This window comes from Sarcophilus harrisii, chromosome 4, assembly GCF_902635505.1.
Source record: "Sarcophilus harrisii chromosome 4, mSarHar1.11, whole genome shotgun sequence".
Taxonomy (NCBI): Eukaryota; Metazoa; Chordata; class Mammalia; order Dasyuromorphia; family Dasyuridae; genus Sarcophilus; species Sarcophilus harrisii.
The window spans coordinates 329,839,152-329,856,977 of record NC_045429.1 but is presented as its reverse complement, the minus strand read 5'-3'; the positions used below and the strand labels follow the sequence as shown (position 1 = coordinate 329,856,977).

Genomic DNA, 17,826 nt, shown 5'->3' with positions numbered 1-17,826 from the left:
ATGGCGGAAAGATGATGCATAAAAGAGATACATTGTACATCATCTTGTTGCCTCTAGGAAGAGGCCCTGTAAAGGCCGGTCTGTGGGAAATTTCACAAGAAGAAACTTCCTTGCTCTCCCTTATATCTCAGGCAGTGGGACCTGGCACTTTTCCTTTATAAGCACCTGCCAACTCCTCCCGACATACCACCTGCGTAATACCACTTGTGAACACGAGGTGGCATCTAATTGCTTTTTCCTTGAAAGAATCAGGGTGACCCTGAGCAGTGAAGCCTGGGTGGAAAGGAGAAGCCTACGCGTAGAAGAGACTTGGGGCGGGGAGAAGGGGAGAGAGAAGGGGAAGGTGTAGGTATGCGTGTATATTATGTAGTGGGGGAAGGATTCCCTTCGCTACCCTCAAAAACAAGAGCCGAAAGCGGAGGGGCATGGGATCTCCAAGCGTTTAGAGGAAGCGTTGGAGTTTAAGGCCGCCCGGAGTGGGCTCTTCTTACCAGAAAATCAAGTATCGGCATAGCATTCCCATCTTTCCGAGTTCCCAAGGGAGCCAAAGATGCCTGAATTAATTATTTTGCACCACTTGCGGGCCTCCTTCCTTGCAAACGTGCGGCTGAGTCACTCTCAGCTTAAAAAGCCTCCTCCCTCGGGCCTGGAGGCGTGAGCGCCGAGCTGGAAAGGGGCCTCCCACGTCCCACCCCGGGGAGGGGGACACGGGGAATGGGGATGAAGGGGCGCTAGAGAGCGCAGAAGGATGAGTCTCACCTCTGGAGACCCGGGGTAACGTGTTCCCAAGACTAGAATGGTTGAACTTGAACTCTGGGGAGGAACCGAACCAATGGGTTGGGCTACAGGGAGGGAAGGGTTAACAGCTCCTGCCTCGGGGGCGGGATCTTAGCGATAGCTTGGTCACAACATCAGACGGACTTGGACCAGAAAGGGTTAAGAGGGCGGGCGCCCCGGGAAGCCACGTGCCGAAGCGTCTTCTCTTTGGTTCGGCCGGAGTTGTTTGTGCGCGATGATTGGAGGCGGCCGGGGGCGGGGGACGGGTGATAGGCTGAGGGAGCGTAGGCCGCTAAAGCTGTGCTGGAGGGGGAGGGGAGGAAGGAGCAGGCTAGGTGGCTGGCTCGGGCGTCGGGAGCGGGAGCTGAGCGAAGCTGGGCCCCGGAGTGGGGCCGTCGCCGCTGCTGACACCACCGCCGCCGCCATGCGCTGGGTTCGGGCGCTGCTAAAAAACGCGTCCCTGGCCGGGGCGCCCAAATACATCGAGCACTTCAGCAAGTTTTCCCCGTCCCCGCTGTCCATGAAGCAGTTTCTGGACTTTGGTGCGTAAGGCTTTGGGCGAGGAGGGGACCTAAGGACTGCAGGCTGGGCAGGGGCGATCGGCAGGCAGGTGAGGGCTGCAGTCTGGCAAGAGTTAATAGAGCGTCAAAGGGGCTCCAGGCTGGCGAGGGTTGGTGGAGAGTCAAGGGAACTCCAAGCTGGGAAGGGTTAATGGGAAGGTCAAGGGGGCTCCAGCCTGGGAAAGGTTAATGGGGAAGTCAAAGGGACTTCCAACCTGGAAAGAGTGAATGGAAGAGTCAAGGAGCCTCCAAGCTAGAATGGGTTAATGGGAGAGACAAGGGGGCTCCATCCTGGGAAGAGTTAGTGGAGACACAAGGGGTCCCAGGCTAGCAAGGGAGAATCAAGGAGTCTGGACTGGGAGGAGTTATTAGAGAGTCAAAGGGGCTTTAGACTGGAAAGGGTTAATGGAGAGTTACAGGTCTCTCAGCTGGGAAGGATGAATGGATAGCCATTAAATGGAGAGCCAAGGGCTCCTCTCTGAGAGAGGTCCAGGGTTCCAGCCTGGGAAAGGTTAATGAAGAGAGAGGCAGGGGCTCCTGGCTGTAAGGGGTTAAAGAAGAGTAAAGAGTTGACTTCTGGTTTGGAAAGAGTTAATGGAAAAGCTGGATAGGGTTTGAGTCTGAGAAAGGAAATAGAGAAGAAGCCAGGAAAATAGGGGTCCAGCTTAGAAAGGTTTAATGAGGAGACTGGTAGAGGAAAGAGGCCCCTACGAAGGGTTATTGGTGAATAAACAGACCAGGGGAAGTTTATAAAGATAAGGAGGAGATAGGAGAAAAGACGGGGAGAAGGAAACTGAGGAAATAAGCAGATAGAGCTGGTCAGGAAGAATGTCAACGATATAACTTATAATGGGGTAGTGGGTATGCGATCGAATGGCCCTTTCCTTACCCCCTTTGCTTTCAAAGATTACCCATGTAAACAAGGACATTTGAAGATCAAAGCTGTCCCAGACTCACCAGTTGTTTTTTTGTGCGGCAATGAACTATAACTTAGGACAGAAACAACACTATTTTCCTTGGGGGGTAGGATAGAGGAGGGGAAAGGAAACTACCTTTTGGTCTCCCACCCATCTTGTGGATCAGGATCACCTTGTACCAGTCCCCGTGATGGTGGGTGGGCCAGTTAGAGGCTGTACTAACTGAGCTCATGAAATGGGTATTGTGTGTGCCCTGGTCTATCCCTTGAGCACTTCTTTGGTGACAGCTGGGGGGGGGGGGAAGGAGGGAGGGAGGTCTCCTAGATCTCTGTAGAGTTGGAGAGAGTGCTTGGCTCTGGTTACAATCTGCATCACTGCAAGGGAGGGTGAGGAAAGTTGGGGAGGAAGAGGACTAAGTACAGAGCTTGGCAAGGACCAGGAACCAGAGTGTCAACAGAGTTGACAGCTAGACACCTGCTCTAGTCTTGATTCTTCTCTGCCATTCCTTTATGGCCTTATTTAGGTTATTAGCCACCTCTAGTCAGTTTCTCCCCAATCAAAGATCTAGGAATCCCAGCTCCCCGAGTATAAGGGATGACCTGGATTTAGAAAAGGCAAGGGATAGGATCCTAGTTCCCTCTCAGATAGGTCCCTTGGGCAGGTGGTAACTGTACATCTGGCCTCAGCAAGGAGGAGAATTTCAGCCAAAAGTGATGAATTTTAGATCTACTTCTCGAAGAAACAGTGAAGTAGGAATAGCTGGGTGATATCACTGTATAGTTTAACAGTCTGGCTTAACAGTCAGAGGATCTGGATCCATTTCCTGCCTCTAAAACCCAAACCTGTGTGATATATAAATCACTTGGATCTCCTCATATATAAAGTGAGGAGGGGAGAAGTTGGATTTGATTGGCCTCTGAAGAACTGGCCAGCTTCAGACCTATGATCCTGTTTCCTCCCTTTGACTTGCCTCCAATTTCTCCCTGCCCCGGCTTCTCTTGTTCAGGAGTCAGTATTTTAACCCATGGGCTGTCTGAAACTTGAGAATCTGAATCCTTCTCTCTTTGGAACAAAGCCTTGGGACTGGGGCCTTATTACATTTGATTTCCCTCCCCATTTCATTCCTTGTTGCCCAAGTTACTAGCTTCTGACAGAGAAGAAAAAAAGGAGAAACTGTTAATTGAGCCTGGGTGAGGCAGAATAGATGTAACTATGGAGGAGGTCTGGGGAATAGCTATAGAGATGGGATGAATGGATAAAGGTTAGAGAGAGCCTTCCTGCATTGGAAGGCAGGAAAGCTGTATTCTACTCTGAACTATGCTACTAGCAATGAGAATTGAGATAAGGCTATTCTGTTCCAGGGTTTTCTCAGTTTCCATCTTTGTAAAATAGGTTGTTTTTTTTTTTTTTTTTAGATGCCCCTTAAAGGTCCTTTCTTCTCTTGCCATCAATCAATAGCTCTTAAGCATCTCATATGTGCCTGGTATTCTATTAGGGAAAGCAATGTGTACACATGGGACTAATTTAGAGGGAAGAAATTGAGGTGTACTAGATACACCCTAGTATCTGGGATGATCAGTCCTGGACTCTTGGAGGAGGTAGACCCTGATCTAAGCTTCCCTGAGAACAACTCCTCTTTTTTCTTCCATCAGGTTCCAGCAATGCCTGTGAAAAAACTTCCTTCACCTTCCTGAGACAGGAGCTGCCTGTGCGGCTGGCCAATATAATGAAGGAGATCAATTTGCTTCCAGACCGGGTACTAGGAACTCCCTCAGTACAGTTGGTACAGAGTTGGTAAGAGTACCCTTTCTTAATCCTCCCCTCAATTCCCCTGAAACACATGCACAGAAAGAGAGAAATGGGTGGGGAGAGACAGACAGACAGACAGAGAAGGAGAAAGAAAGAAGAAAGAAACAGAAGTGAGAAAGAGAAACAGAAAGAGTGGTTTGGAGGAATGAGGAGAGACAGACAGATAGAGAAAAGAGAGACACAGAGATTGAAAGCATCTTTCTTATGCACAGTGATGAGATCTAAATTATTCTAGTAGCTATGGGAGAAATGGGAATAAAAAGGATTCTGAGAGGATAAAGTATCTAATAGAAGTCACCCAGTACATCTCATCCTATGGGGCAAATAAGGCGCAACAAGAACAAATAATACAATATATAAAACCCTTTTTGACATGAAAAACCAGGCTTCAAATGGGAAATTATTTATTTCACAACCAGACCTCCCTGCCAGGCTAGTGTCAGTATTAAGTAACTAACCTTATAAAATTAGAGCACTTGGGCTGATTTGGTGAAAAATAAACAAGGTTAACTTATTAACTAGAACTATCTGATCAAAACACTAGTAATTTAAAGTGGAAGTTAAAAGATCTGGCATCTCAATCTGCTTCTGTCAGTCAAGTAGAAAGTTCTCTGAATTTGAAGTTAAGGGGTCTGGGGTTGCTAGCCACCACTTGCATGATTTCTGACAACTCACTTCTTTTGACTGTGCCTCAGTTTCTCCATCTGTAAAATGAATGGATTGGACTAAGGGCCCTTCCAGCTCTAGAGCTGCGTTGATCTCACTAACTCAGCTGTGTGAGCTTGAACAAATTGATCCTCCTCTCTGGGCCAGGAATTCCTCCTCTTGAAATGAGGTGATTCGTCTGAATGGGCCTTTAAAAGCTCTCTTCTGGTCTAACATTCTGAGGTTCTGGTTACTATTCTTGTTTATGCTAGTTACTTTACTTGGAATATTTCCTAGGATAGGGGAGAGGAGATTTTTGGAACAAAATAAAGGACATTAAGCCCATTTTTACCTTCAAAATAAATGTTATCAATGCCTTCTGATTTTATCACAATCATTTTCAGATATTATATTAACCTTACCTTTGTTCCCTACTTCTACCTCATAAGCATTCCTTTGTATAAAGCAGACTGAGCCCAGGTAATACTTCACACCTGTCAACTACCACCTCTCCACCAAAGGAAGAAATACCCTTTCTCAGCTCTTCTCAAGGGCCAAGATTAAGTATTACTATGACTTTAATGTTCATAAGTCTATGTTTAAACCCCAAATTGGCCCATGTAAGAGATCATTTTTTTGCATATGTAATTTCCTATTTGATATTTTTTTTGAGCTGGGACTGTGGTGGTTCAGATCTATTCAATGGTTCCCCATTGGAATGAGGAACTTCAGGTATGAAAATGCTCTTCATTATTCTGTCACTTATAGTCTTAAAGAGTTTTCTTAAGCACTAAAAGCTCCCCATAGCCAGGATGTGTCAAAGGCAGAAGTTAAAACCAGGTCCTTCAAAGGTGACCCTCCATCCACTATATCACAATGCTTCTCATTTAATATTGTATAGGGAAAAAATAATGACTAGTGTGCACATTTTCTCCCCGAATCCCTGCCCAACATGCAGCTTGCAGCCTTGGAGAAAACTGACTTCAACTAATAAAGGTTAGACTAAACAGTAAAAATACATATTATTAATTGGGTGTCCCTCCCTTGTCCTAAAGACATTCTCTTTAGGAAGGTCCAGTGGGCTGACTAGGATGAGTGGGTAGGGAAGGAGAAAGAAAGGTAAGGTCCTAGAATGCTGATCAGCAAGAGTAGGCAGTGAAAAGGTGAGGTGCTCTGGAGGTGTTGGGCGGAGATGAGAAGATTCAGAAAGGAGCCAGAACTGCCATATGCCAGATTTAGGGCAGGCCACAGGAAGGATTTTCTGAGTGTTAGGAATATGTGGCTAGGAAATCATCTCTGTCCTTTGAGACCAAAAGGCCTGGAATCACAGATGCAAGGGCATGATGGGCTGACCTGTAGAGAATGAACTTGGCTTTTACTTTAGTGGGGATATAGAGCTTGGTCACCCAAATATCCCCTTTGCCTCTACCCCCTACTTCACTTTCTAAGGAAAATTAAAACTTTCTCTCTGATTGGTAGGATATCAACCTCAATTATAATTCAACTGGATTAACCCTGACTCCAAAGCTCTCTTCCTAGATCTCAAAGCCCAGTATTTTGCTATGTTTTACCTCCACAGAAAATGTGTAGGAAATAAATACTCAGGAGAGTTGGTGAGCTAGAAAGGAGGCAGGAGATGATACCATCTGTTCTTTCCCATCCTCCTCCTCCTCCTTCTGTCCAACTGACTGATCATGCTTTATCTCCCCACTGGCTTGTTGGCTCTAGCACAAGACTTGTTCTGATTGACCTCCCCACCCTCCCTGGACACCATGTTCTTGGGACAGTGAAGAAGAGCTAAGCTGAATGTAACTCCTCTCTACCCTTAAGCTATGTGTAGATTCCTGTACTGGAAAATGTTATGTACTTGTTAATGATGTCTGAGAAATTTGGTTTGGCCCAGGTTACCAGCATACTAATGTGATGTATATAGTACCAGGAGTACTGAATTTGTTAGATTGGATTTGTGTTGGCTCAGACACTCACTAACTGTATTAACTTAGATGATTCTTGTATGCCTCCTTCTTTCCTCCATGGGGCAAAAAAATAGGATAATAATGCATTCATTTGCTGCCTTCTCTCCAAGTATTGTGAAGAAAGCATCAGGTAACTCTTAATGTGCTAGAGAAACACGAGCTAGTGTTATTATCTCCTTGCTCATTTCATTCCTCAAATGTTCTTGTTATGGCATAGTGAAGATGCAGTGCTGGCTTCTAAAAGGTGTATTAATAGAGGACAAGTGTTTAATCCCCTAAAGCAAGGTAAGTGTGTGAGTAGGAGTAAGCATTGTTGAATCAACTGAGATTAGTTCATAGAAGGTATTTCTACAATAAGGTAAATTTAACTTGGTTTTGATTCAATGGTACAGTAGTACCTTACATTTATATAGCACTTTATGTTTTATAAAAAAACACTTTTTCCTTCCAACACTCCTGTGAAGGGTGACAGGATAAGCATCATCAGAACCTTGTAGGAAGGTTTATAGAAGAAGAGACCCACATCACAGGAAGGAAAGAATGAAAGCTGCAACAGGAAGTATTAAGGTTAGAAAGGAAGAAAGATTTTGTGACAGGAAGGGCTGACTGAGGCATTGGGCTATCTCTTTCCCTGGAGGCTCATTTATGAAAATTGTGGGGTGGTCTTGAGTGGAGGTAGGGGATAAATAAGGCAGCCTTGTAAGGTGCCTGTCAGTCCATGAATCAGATGACTTGGGGGCTAAAACTGAGTAAAAGCCTGGAAACCATAAAATGCTGAAGGGGAATGTAAGATCACGTTTATAGCATTGGTATCTAATTCTCAGGATCACTCTCAGCCATAAATATATAAATATAGGTACTGACAGAAAAAATAGTAAAGGGGGAAAGAGAAAGAGAGAGAGACAGAGAGATAGACACAGAAAGACAGACAGAGAGAAAGAAAAGGAAGAAAAGAAGAAACATCATGCTTTAACATTTGCAATGCAATCCATATACATTTTCTGAACCTAAATAAACTCAATATATAGAATGTGATGTTGACAGTGTGGATAAAGCAAGGAAACAGCTTGATATGTATAACATCAAATTTAAGGAATTTTCAGGCTGAAGTGGGATATTCCCCATAAGACAACAGCTCCCACAGCCCAGTAATAATCAATGCTTAGTGACTTGTTTATGGTCATATGGTTCCCACAGGCTAGAAGTAATCACATGACCCATTTGTGTGTGTGTAGTTAAGATAATTAATGGGTTAGAGAGGTTTGGTATTTATTGACTTGTTTATAGTCATATAGTTATCACAAGTCAGAAGCTGGACTTGAACCTAGTATCCTCCCCTCTCCCCCCAATATATGTGTGTGTTTATATTCTTACATATACATACACAGGCAATATGGCAGAGTGGGCATAAATATATATCTATATCTATATATAATAGGATTACAATACCATATGCATGTATATATATTACATATATCTGCCACTTAACTAATAAAGAAACATTTAAGTGCCTATTATGTTCCAGACACTGTATTAAGTACTAAAAATAAAAATATGATGAAGAAAGTACATTTGTGTGTATAAGCATATGTGCACTTATAGATATTGTGATAAACATATACGTGTGTGTGTATGTGTGACATATATTACATTCTGAGAGAGAGAAAGTATTGAGTGTGTGTGTGTGTGTGTGTGTGTGTTGGGAGGGAGCAGTTATTACAGAATCAGAATATGGAGTCAATGTTGCAAAGAGAAACTGCTACCTGGACACTGTGTCTCTTAGTAGTTGTGGTGGTTGTTCAGTTGTTTTCAGTCTTGTCAAGCTCATTTTACAGATGAGGAAACTAAGGCAAACAGGGTTAAATGACCTTTGCAAGGCCACACAGCTGGTAAGTGGCTGAGGCTGGATTTGAATGCAGGATTTCCAGGTATCAGGTCCAGCACTATATCCCCCGTGTCACCCAGCTGCCAAACTAAGATGTTCATCTTACCCAGCCCTTTCTTCACTCCAGGTTTTCAGCTGGCCCCATGGATTGGGAATCTTTTACCGTAAGGTCACATTTTCTATATAATAGTGGGTCAGTAGGAAAATAGAATTAATTTTACAAAGCTAAATTTACAAAGCAAATGTCAGAACCAGAAGAAATTTGTCTATAGAAAATAAAAGGGCTGGAGCAGGTAGATGGTGTAGCAGATAGAGCACTGGCCCAGGAGTCAGAAGAATCTGAGTTCAAATTTGGCCACAGACACTTAATGCTTACTAATTGTGTGACTCTGTATAAATCACTTAATCCCAATTGCCCCTCCCCCCCTCACAGACACACAAAAGAAAGATTAATGGAATAAAATCAACAAAATGGAATAAAATGGAAAAAAAGTCACTGTTTTCCCCAATCTGTAGGATTCTTTACATAGAGTCATCAGGAAGAGTCATCAATCATGAGATTAAAGTTATGACCTTTTCTTTCACTTTCCACCTTCTTCCTGGGCCTCGAATTTAGAGAATTACTGAGCAGAGATATGATACTTGCTGCCTCTGAGGAGTCCCTAGCCTGATGGGGAAGGCGGATCTCTGTCCTCAGGCAGTTTGCAGTCCTTTAGAAAAGACATTATCTCGCATAGATTAGAAGATGTTAAATTGATAGCTAGAAGAGGTTGTAGAGATCCTTATTCCACCTTCTCATATTACAGGTGAAGAAATAGGCCCAGAGAAATTAGTGACATGTTTATGATATTAAATGAGAGAGCTGGAACTCCAGTCCCAACTCTTAGTCCAACATCATCCTGGGGAGGGGGGGGGGGGCACCCCTCCCCTTCCCTCATCTGATAAGTGAAACACAGTCCTTGGGGGAGTTTACAGTTAATGGAGGATTCATGATTCCTTCCTTTGGCCAGCTCTGAACACTACTTCCAAATGGTTTTTGGTCACACATCAGGGAAGCATCCCTTCCTAAGCCAAATCAGTCCCCCCAACTACCTCCTTGTATTCAGCCACATTCCCAGCTGGTACACCTACTCAGAGTAATCCAGAGACATCCCTGCCTTCAGTGTCCTTATCAGGCCCCTTGTCTGCTTGGTCAGAAAGTGTCCATAGGAAACCCAGCCCTCTGAAACATATGAAGGAGGTCTTTAGAGTGTACCTAAGTGCCCTGACCCAGAAACTGACTGGGAACCAGTGATGTGACAGACAAATAAAGGAGAAAATAAGTAAACTTGGAAACCTTGATGGGATGAGGTGGCAATCATATAGAGGTGATCGTGGGTCACTCTCTGGGGGAAGCAACTGTGACTGATTTTTTTTAAAGGCCTGGGTAGAGGTTTCAGGGCTGGAAGGACATGTTGAGTTAGGGGATTGGAATGAGTTAGGCACTGATCCTAGCAATGACAGAACAGTCAGAGATGCCTAGGTCACAGAACCACAGAATTGGAGAGCTGGGAGGGATCTCAACAGCCACATGATCCCTTCTTTACCTGAAAAATCTTAGTTCTAAGATACTGATAAGTGGTCATCCAGAGTCTGCTTAGAGATTTCTAATGAAGGGAGCCCACCACCCCTTGAGGCAACCCATTCCACTATTAGAGAAGCTCTAATTATTAGCAAAAAAAAAAAAAAAAAAAAAAAAAAGCTTAAATTAGTTTCTGCAATTTCTACCCATTGTCCTGGGTTTTACTCTCTGGGGTAAGACAGAACAGGCCTACTCCCCTTTTTATGTGTCAGCCCTCGAATCCCTGGAGACAGCTATTCTGCCTTGAGTTTTCTCCAAGTTGAGCATCCTCAGTCTCTTCATCCGATCCTTTTACAACATGGATTCAAGGTCAGGAGATCAGAGTTCTAATCACTTTCCTTCTCTTTTGGACTAAATGGTCTCTAAGGCCCTTTTCAGCTCTGAGGTTTTCTTTTTCTACTCTAAAAGGCAGCAAATTGATGACTGGAGAAATCCAAACTCTGCTTTAGTATTGCCCCAAATACAGGACTGGGGCAAGGACAGTGAAACTATAGAGCTCTCCCCACCAGAATGAGAAACTCAGGATTCCATGCTGTTGGGCAGGCTTCTAAGGATAGCACTTAAGTGTTACTGACAAGTAGAGTACAAAGGGAAAAACGCCTTCCTCTCATAAGATTTCTACTTTTTTCTCCCCTTGCAGAGTGGTAAGAAAAGAATGGGAACCCACTTGTCCTGGCTCCCAAGTCTAGCACTGTTCTCTCTGTCCTGACTTTCTTTTCCATGGTCACTCTTCCCCCCAAGTTCCCTGATCCCTCAGTAAAGGGAAAGAGAGGAGACCCCCATCACTTTTATAGCGCGTGTGACCAGCAGTTCCACCTCCCTAGGACAGATAAGGCTGCTGAAATGAATTAGTATGAGCTGGAAAAGAAAGTCCCAGCTGTCTGCTTTTGCTCCCAGCAGTTTGGACTCTGATCCTACCCAAAGGCCCCTTGGAATAAACAGGCAGGGTACCCATCTGCCCCTTGGCACAGCTTCCTGCCCTTTGCTTCAATTCATCCAGCTTTCTTCCTTACCAACAACTCATGCATGAAGATACTTCTCTGTGGGACTTCTTGGCTTAGAGCCCACAGTTGATGCCATCCCCTTCCCTTTTGATTACTTTCTCATCCAAACTCTAAATTGTATATCTCCTTTGAAGGAGAGACCCAAGACTCTTAATCTTCTACCTCCACCTGTAAACCTGGGACTTCCCTTTCTCTGATCTATCCACACTCCCTTAAGTGAAGGATAATAGGAATATAAAGAAGAATGCCCTTAAGACCTTTGGGGATTGATGGGGGTGGGGGTTATTTGCCTGACTCGTAATCGTGGTATTTCCTCCACCTGGAATGCTTTCTTCTTCCTCCTCCTCCCCCTTCTCGATCCCTATTGAAATCCTATCTGTCCTTTGAAACTCAGCTCAGATTCCACCTTTTCAGTGAAGATTCAATTCAGCCAGTAATGACCTTTTCCCCTTTTGACCTTCATATAACATTTGGCTCCTCTTTTTATTCACTTTTCATGTATTACTTTGTGTTGCAGTTGTTTCTTTATGTATCAGATGCTTTTGCTAGACCTAAAACTCCATGAGGAAAGAGTCTGTGTGGTTCAGCAACATTTAATAAAAAAAGCTGGAGAGATATCTAGAAGCAAAGCAAAGTTTATTATAGGATCTCCCGAGAATCGGGTGTCCCAACCATCGAGCAGATAATCGAAGGGAGGAGGCACTGTAGGGGGCAGAGTCAACACTTTTATCCCTAACGCAAATACCCCCTCCCACCACTGACCCTCATCCTTATTGGCTGAGGATCTCACATTCTAAATGTGGGAACTACCTAAGAAATTGAACTTGACCAATAAGTACATAGTTGCCCATATTTGACCTAAACAGAAAGACACTGATGTCATAGGAGGATAACAAGGGGACTTAAGTATGCCCTTGACTTGATGCTTAAAGTCCTTCAGGCTACTCAAACTTTGAAGCCTTACTCGATTTTCACAACTGTCTTGAAAGATCTTACATCATCTCGTTCAAGTCTTATTTCAGTATTTCAATATTTCAGTATTTTTCCCATTTCTTTTCAAGCTCTACATATAGAGGATGCTTAATAAATGTATTGAATTACATCTTCCAAACCCTCTGGTCACAAGAGAAAACAGGGTATTGGACTGGTCAGAGTAATTAATCTGGGAAGGTTTCCCGCAAGGGCTAAGTTTTGGAGTAGTTAAAAAGGTTGATCTAGCCTGATAGAAGAAGCTGGTTCAAACACATTCTAGTTCCTTCTTCCTCTCTCTTTTCTCCTAACTCTGCCCAAAGGTATGTCCAAAGTCTTCTGGACATCATGGAGTTCCTGGACAAAGATCCTGAGGACCATCGCACTCTGGGACAGTAAGTGATTGAGTACTCTCTATAAATAAGCACAGTTGGGTCACTCATTAACTGTGCCCCTGGGCCACGTGCCTTCTAGGGCTGGAGCCCTGCTGAGAACCAGGGCCTGATCTGGGAGAAGGAGAGGAGGTAGTTGTTGCTTAGTAATAACTTCCAGTATGGTAGAGGGTGTCCCCTATTTCCCCCTAACTTCTCGTCTAACCAAGAGAAATTAAATACAGACAGAAGTGAAGGCAAGTTCTCCAGCTAGAAGATCTGTGGCCCTCCATGCTAGGATGTTTGCTCTGGGGGATGGAGAAGAGATTAAGGGAACTGAGCTCTTGGGTACTTGGAGTAGGGGGAATCTTAGGTATGGTGCTTTAGTGAGGCAGGAGCCTCAATGATGAGGAACTCTGGGAGGCTGGAGATGGGGAGCAGGTTTGGGGAAGAGAAAAACAGCTCTTCCCCCACCCTCCCCAGGTTCACAGATGCCTTGATCACAATCCGCAACCGGCACAATGATGTGGTCCCCACTATGGCCCAGGGGGTGCTGGAATACAAAGAGGCCTATGGGGATGATCCCGTCTCCAACCAGAACATCCAGTATTTCCTGGACCGGTTCTATCTTAGCCGGATCTCCATTCGAATGCTCATCAACCAGCATAGTGAGAACCACAGAGAGCAAGGGGAAGGGGGCAACTGAGATGGGAGAGAACTATTTAATTAGAAGGATTAGAGAACCTGGAAGGGGTGTGTCAGGAAAGGTGGGGGCTTCAGAGGGGTTAAAGGGAGGAGAGGAGCTGGGAAGGGGGGTTGTCAGATGAGAGAAGCTGAGGAGGGGGTGGTCGGAGGGGTTAGAGGAACTGTCTGGTAAGAGAGTTTGAGGAAGGATCTGAGAGCTGAAAATAGCTGTCAGGAACCCGACAGGATAACAGATATCCCCTTCCTCCCCTAGCATTGATCTTTGATGGCAGCACGAACCCTGCGCACCCCAAACATATTGGCAGTATCGATCCCAACTGCGATGTCTCTGAGGTGGTGAAAGGTAAGTATGGGGGAAGTGAGTGTGCTTTATGGAATGTCTCTGCCTCTGCCTCTTCCAGCACCTGAGGGGACCAACAACCTCTTGTCTCCTAAGTGAGAGGCTTAAGGAAAAACTTTAGCCAAGTGTGGCAACCCTTGGCACCACCCAGTTGGCAAAGAATGGCTCCTTTGCCTGAGCTTCCCAAGTAGGCGGAAACTGTGTCCTAAGATTGATTGTGTATGTATGTGTGTCTGTGTTGGAACTCTCCTCTCTTTCCTCCAGATGCCTATGATATGGCCAAACTCCTGTGTGACAAATATTACATGGCCTCTCCCAGCCTGGAGATTCAGGAGATCAATGGTGAGCTTGGGCTGGGATTGGTCTCGGGAAGTTCTGTTGGGAGGACATGGGCAGAAATTTGCGTGGATAGGAAGAGGGCTGAGAGATTGGGGTGGGGCACTGAGCATGGTCACCTCTTGGCATCTCCCTGACTTCTGAACTCAACCTCCTTCTAGCCTCCAACTCCAAACAGCCCATCCACATGGTCTACGTCCCTTCCCATCTCTACCACATGCTCTTTGAACTCTTCAAGGTGAGGAAGCTCTTCATGGGGAGGAGTGAGTAGCATGGCGGGGGGGAGGGGGGAGTCTGCCAGGGGAGTAGGGATCTGAGGAAGAGATCCCTAACATTGCCTCTCTCTTCTCAGAATGCCATGCGGGCGACTGTGGAGAGCCATGAGTCCAGCCTCACACTGCCACCCATCAAGGTGATGGTGGCCTTGGGTGAGGAAGATCTGTCTATCAAAGTATGTGATTTTTGACCCCGGAGGCTCTCATGAACTCCGTGGTCTAGGGCTCCCTCTCATGAACTCCCTTGATATGAGGCTATTTCCTCTGCCCCAAAGACTTCCTCACTCCCTGAAGTTGGGCTTGGGGCAGACAATGGGGGGAGGAGGGACTGAAGAAGGAAGAGGGATTGGGGACAGGAATATTTGGAGAGCTTGGGAGTTGAGGTAGGTGAAGTTAAGACTTTTTCACCTGGGTGAGGGGGGAGCTGCTAACATGTCTTGTCCCACTTAGATGAGTGACCGGGGTGGGGGAGTTCCTTTGCGAAAGATTGAGAGACTCTTCAGCTACATGTACTCAACAGCTCCCACCCCTCAGCCAGGCTCCGGAGGGACTCCTTTGGTGAGATGGACCCTCTCTGTGCCCTTCTCTGCCCCTCCCAATGGCTCCCCCTTTTATTAGCTCCCAGACTCATGCATGGTCCTTCTCCCTCTCGGTCTTTCTGACTTTGCCTCCATACTTATTTTGACTTGCCCTCTGTCTCTATGTCTCTTGGCATTCATTTTCTCTAACATTATCTCTCTTCGTATCTTGACATTTTTACACATCCCTGTTCCCTCCCTCTCTTTGTTTTCTCCTCCACAACTCATTCTCTTCCTCAGACAGACTTACTCATCCATCTGTACCTTTGGGCCATTGCCCTTCCTCTTCCCAAGCTTTCTCCTTTCTTTCCATTTCCCTCATGGTATTCCTCCCTCTCCTGTCTCTCCTGCTGTCCCCGGGTCTCCTTCCACGGAGTAACCAAGTCCCTCATTTCCTGCAGGCTGGTTTTGGCTACGGACTCCCCATATCTCGCCTCTATGCCAAGTACTTCCAGGGTGACCTGCAGCTCTTCTCCATGGAGGGCTTCGGGACTGACGCTGTCATCTATCTAAAGGTGAGTGATTCTCTTCTCCTCATCCTCCTGCCCCCTGTGACATGGCCAACTGGCATTGAAATGGAACAAGGAGGAGCCTGCTGCTTTTTCTATCCCCTTACCAGCTTAGCCCTGGGGCCTGTGACTAGGTCACTGTCTCATGAGGGTGAGTGGGAAGGAGGAAGGCACCTGCCCCCAGGATACTAGAGCAGAACCTGGGAAGTTTGTCTCATCGGCTTTCGAGTCCCTAAGGCTAATACTATGGAAAGTTGATAGGACTGACCTACTGTGTGTTAACTGCCCAGCATCCTTTGTATCTGCTGTCCTGCTGAACAACGAGCCAACAGGACCCAATGTCACAGTCACTTGATTATGCTCTCACCCTGTGGCTCGGCTCTGGGGAGCTCTAAGGGAATTCCCAGGGCTCGTGTGGGAAGCCTGGGTACTCCACCCATTTAGGAAAGGCCTGAGTCAGTGCTGCTTGGCAAAGGACCAGAGACTGCCAGGGAGCCAGAAGGGGGAGGCCGAGGCTCGATACGGCTTTCTGCGGTGCCTCCCGCCACTAAGATCAATTCCTCTGCCTTTTCTGTTTTGGAAAAAGACACTGCCTGCACGGGGGATGAGCTGACAGTCCAGAATAGCCCTGGTTTCTGGGAATAATTATTCCTGATTTTATAGCACTTGGGCTGTTCTTGGGAGGAAAGCTCCTGGGGCGACCTTAGGCGGCCTTCTTCAACCTGCCCAAGGGTCAGCCGGAGTGCTTGGAATGTGGTGGGCACTAACACCTACCCCCCCTCCCCACAGGCCCTGTCAACAGATTCTGTGGAGCGCTTGCCTGTCTACAACAAGTCAGCCTGGCGTCACTACCAGACCATCCAGGAGGCCGGCGACTGGTGTGTGCCCAGCACGGAGCCCAAGAACACATCCACCTACCGAGTCAGCTAAATGGGCTGCCAGTGCAGGCCTTGGGAGGGTGCCTGCTGCGGGCACGTCCCCTCCTGGCTTTGCGGTGATGGCCGTGAGGACAGATGGATCTCTTTAGGGACAGGTCACCCTGGTGACCTTCTCCCTATGTCTACCACCCTAAGGAGTTGGGGGATGTCACCTGTTTCCATGGAAACTATGGTGATTCCCTTTACTACACTGACGCCCAGATGACAATTTCTATTTCCATAGAGTCCCCTGGGGAGATTCTTCCCCTCTACCCTAACCAATTCAAGTTGGGGGAGGGGGAAATGTTACCCCTGATAACCTGACTGTTTCTGTGGCAACTGCAGTGATGCCTTCACTACAGCGGCCCCCAGGTGCCAATTTTTTTCCATAGACCCTTTTCCAAGGGTCTTCTTGGGAAGACCCCTAGGGTGGTCTGCCTAGTGACTTTTCCTTTCACCCCCACTGTCCCAAGGGAAGAAGGAAGGTTTCCTTGATGAAATGTTTTTTTTCTTTGGCAACTGGGATGATTCCTTCACTACAGTGGCCTCTAGGTGCCAATCTCTGTTGCCATTAAGACCCCTGAAATAGTATCCCTAGTGACCTTCCTCTTGTCCCTTTGTCACCCCAAGTAAAAGGCAGGGATTTTCCTGGATGACCCAGTGACAGTGAAGACGTCACTACAGTGGTCCCCAGGTCTATCTTCATAAAGTTACTTCGAGGGAGACCTCTGGAATGGTCTCCCTGGTGAACAGACCTCCTTGAGGTCACTGGCACACCTGGGGGAGCCGTGGTTCCAATGACAATTCATGGGAGGTAACCCCACCTAAGACAAAATCTGTCATTTCTCTATCTCGGAGTGGGGTAGTATTCTGGGTGCCTTGCCACTTATCCACTTTCTGTAGTCTTCCATTCGAACCCTTCAGCCTGCCTTTTCCTTCTCCTTTGAGCCAACTCCCCTCCACACACATTCCTAGGGGTTGGGCTCCTATCAGTGTTGGAAAGGACTGGCTGGGGCTGGGGACAGAGAGAAGAGAGGACCCCAGCTACCAGAAGCAGAACAGAGAGCTTCTGGTCAATGTTGCATCCACTTTGCTAATGGGCTTATTGGGTTTCCAACTAACATTGGGTTGATGAGGAAGAAAGTTGCATGAATGGGGGAATCCCTCCTCCCAGAGAAACTGGGGCAAACATTGGTCTAGTGAGAAGACTCCTTTTGAAGGAAACTAAGGATAACCCCAAATATCAGTCTTCCCAGAGTTCACCAGCTCCTCTGCTTAAACAGTATTTTCCTCTCCCTCCTTGGTCGAGGCTCTCTATCATATATACCCCATCCTGCCTGAAGTGGCTGCAGTCTCTTGGACTCCTTTTCTGTCCTTCCTTCCTTCTTCCTTCCCAGAAACCACCCTGATGCTTGGTGTGGCTTGCTCTTACCCCGCCCCCTCCCGCCCCCTCAAGCTGTATGTACATATCTGGTTTTGTATCCCTGGAGAGGCTCCCTCTCAGCTGTCCAGCACACGAGAGGTTAAAGTTGTGTGTTCTTCCTGGCTACACCTGGTAAAAAGGAGATTAAATGAGGTTTCCAGTTTGGTTGCTTACTAGTGGTGGTGGGAGGGCAGTGAAGAGGGAGGGGA

General features: G+C 46.5%; 1 protein-coding gene across 2 annotated transcripts; it reads left to right on the top strand.

The window, feature by feature from the left end:
* The first annotated feature begins 990 nt into the window (after positions 1–990).
* On the top strand, positions 991–17,771 carry PDK2 (pyruvate dehydrogenase kinase 2). 2 transcript variants are annotated; one of them, XM_003768373.4, is made up of 11 exons: positions 991–1,319; positions 3,907–4,048; positions 12,487–12,558; positions 13,018–13,202; positions 13,493–13,582; positions 13,844–13,921; positions 14,077–14,153; positions 14,268–14,366; positions 14,641–14,748; positions 15,170–15,283; positions 16,067–17,771. In XM_003768373.4, the coding sequence occupies exons 1-11, from the start codon at positions 1,013–1,015 to the stop codon at positions 16,205–16,207; spliced, it is 1,413 nt and encodes a 470-aa protein (XP_003768421.1). In that variant the 5' UTR covers positions 991–1,012; the 3' UTR covers positions 16,208–17,771. The 2 variants fall into 2 exon arrangements, with proteins under 2 accessions (XP_003768421.1, XP_031821921.1); XM_031966061.1 differs by lacking the exon at positions 991–1,319 and adding an exon at positions 1,367–1,387.
* The last annotated feature ends 55 nt before the right edge of the window (positions 17,772–17,826 follow it).

Bases quoted from the DNA above. Each gene is read 5' to 3' on its own strand.
- PDK2 (XM_003768373.4), top strand. From the start codon at position 1,013: ATGATTGGAGGCGGCCGGGGGCGGGGGACGGGTGATAGGCTGAGGGAG. The intron at 13,203-13,492 runs GTGAGAACCACA...TTCCTCCCCTAG, and splicing joins AATGCTCATCAACCAGCATA to CATTGATCTTTGATGGCAGC. The intron at 15,284-16,066 runs GTGAGTGATTCT...CCCTCCCCACAG, and splicing joins ACGCTGTCATCTATCTAAAG to GCCCTGTCAACAGATTCTGT.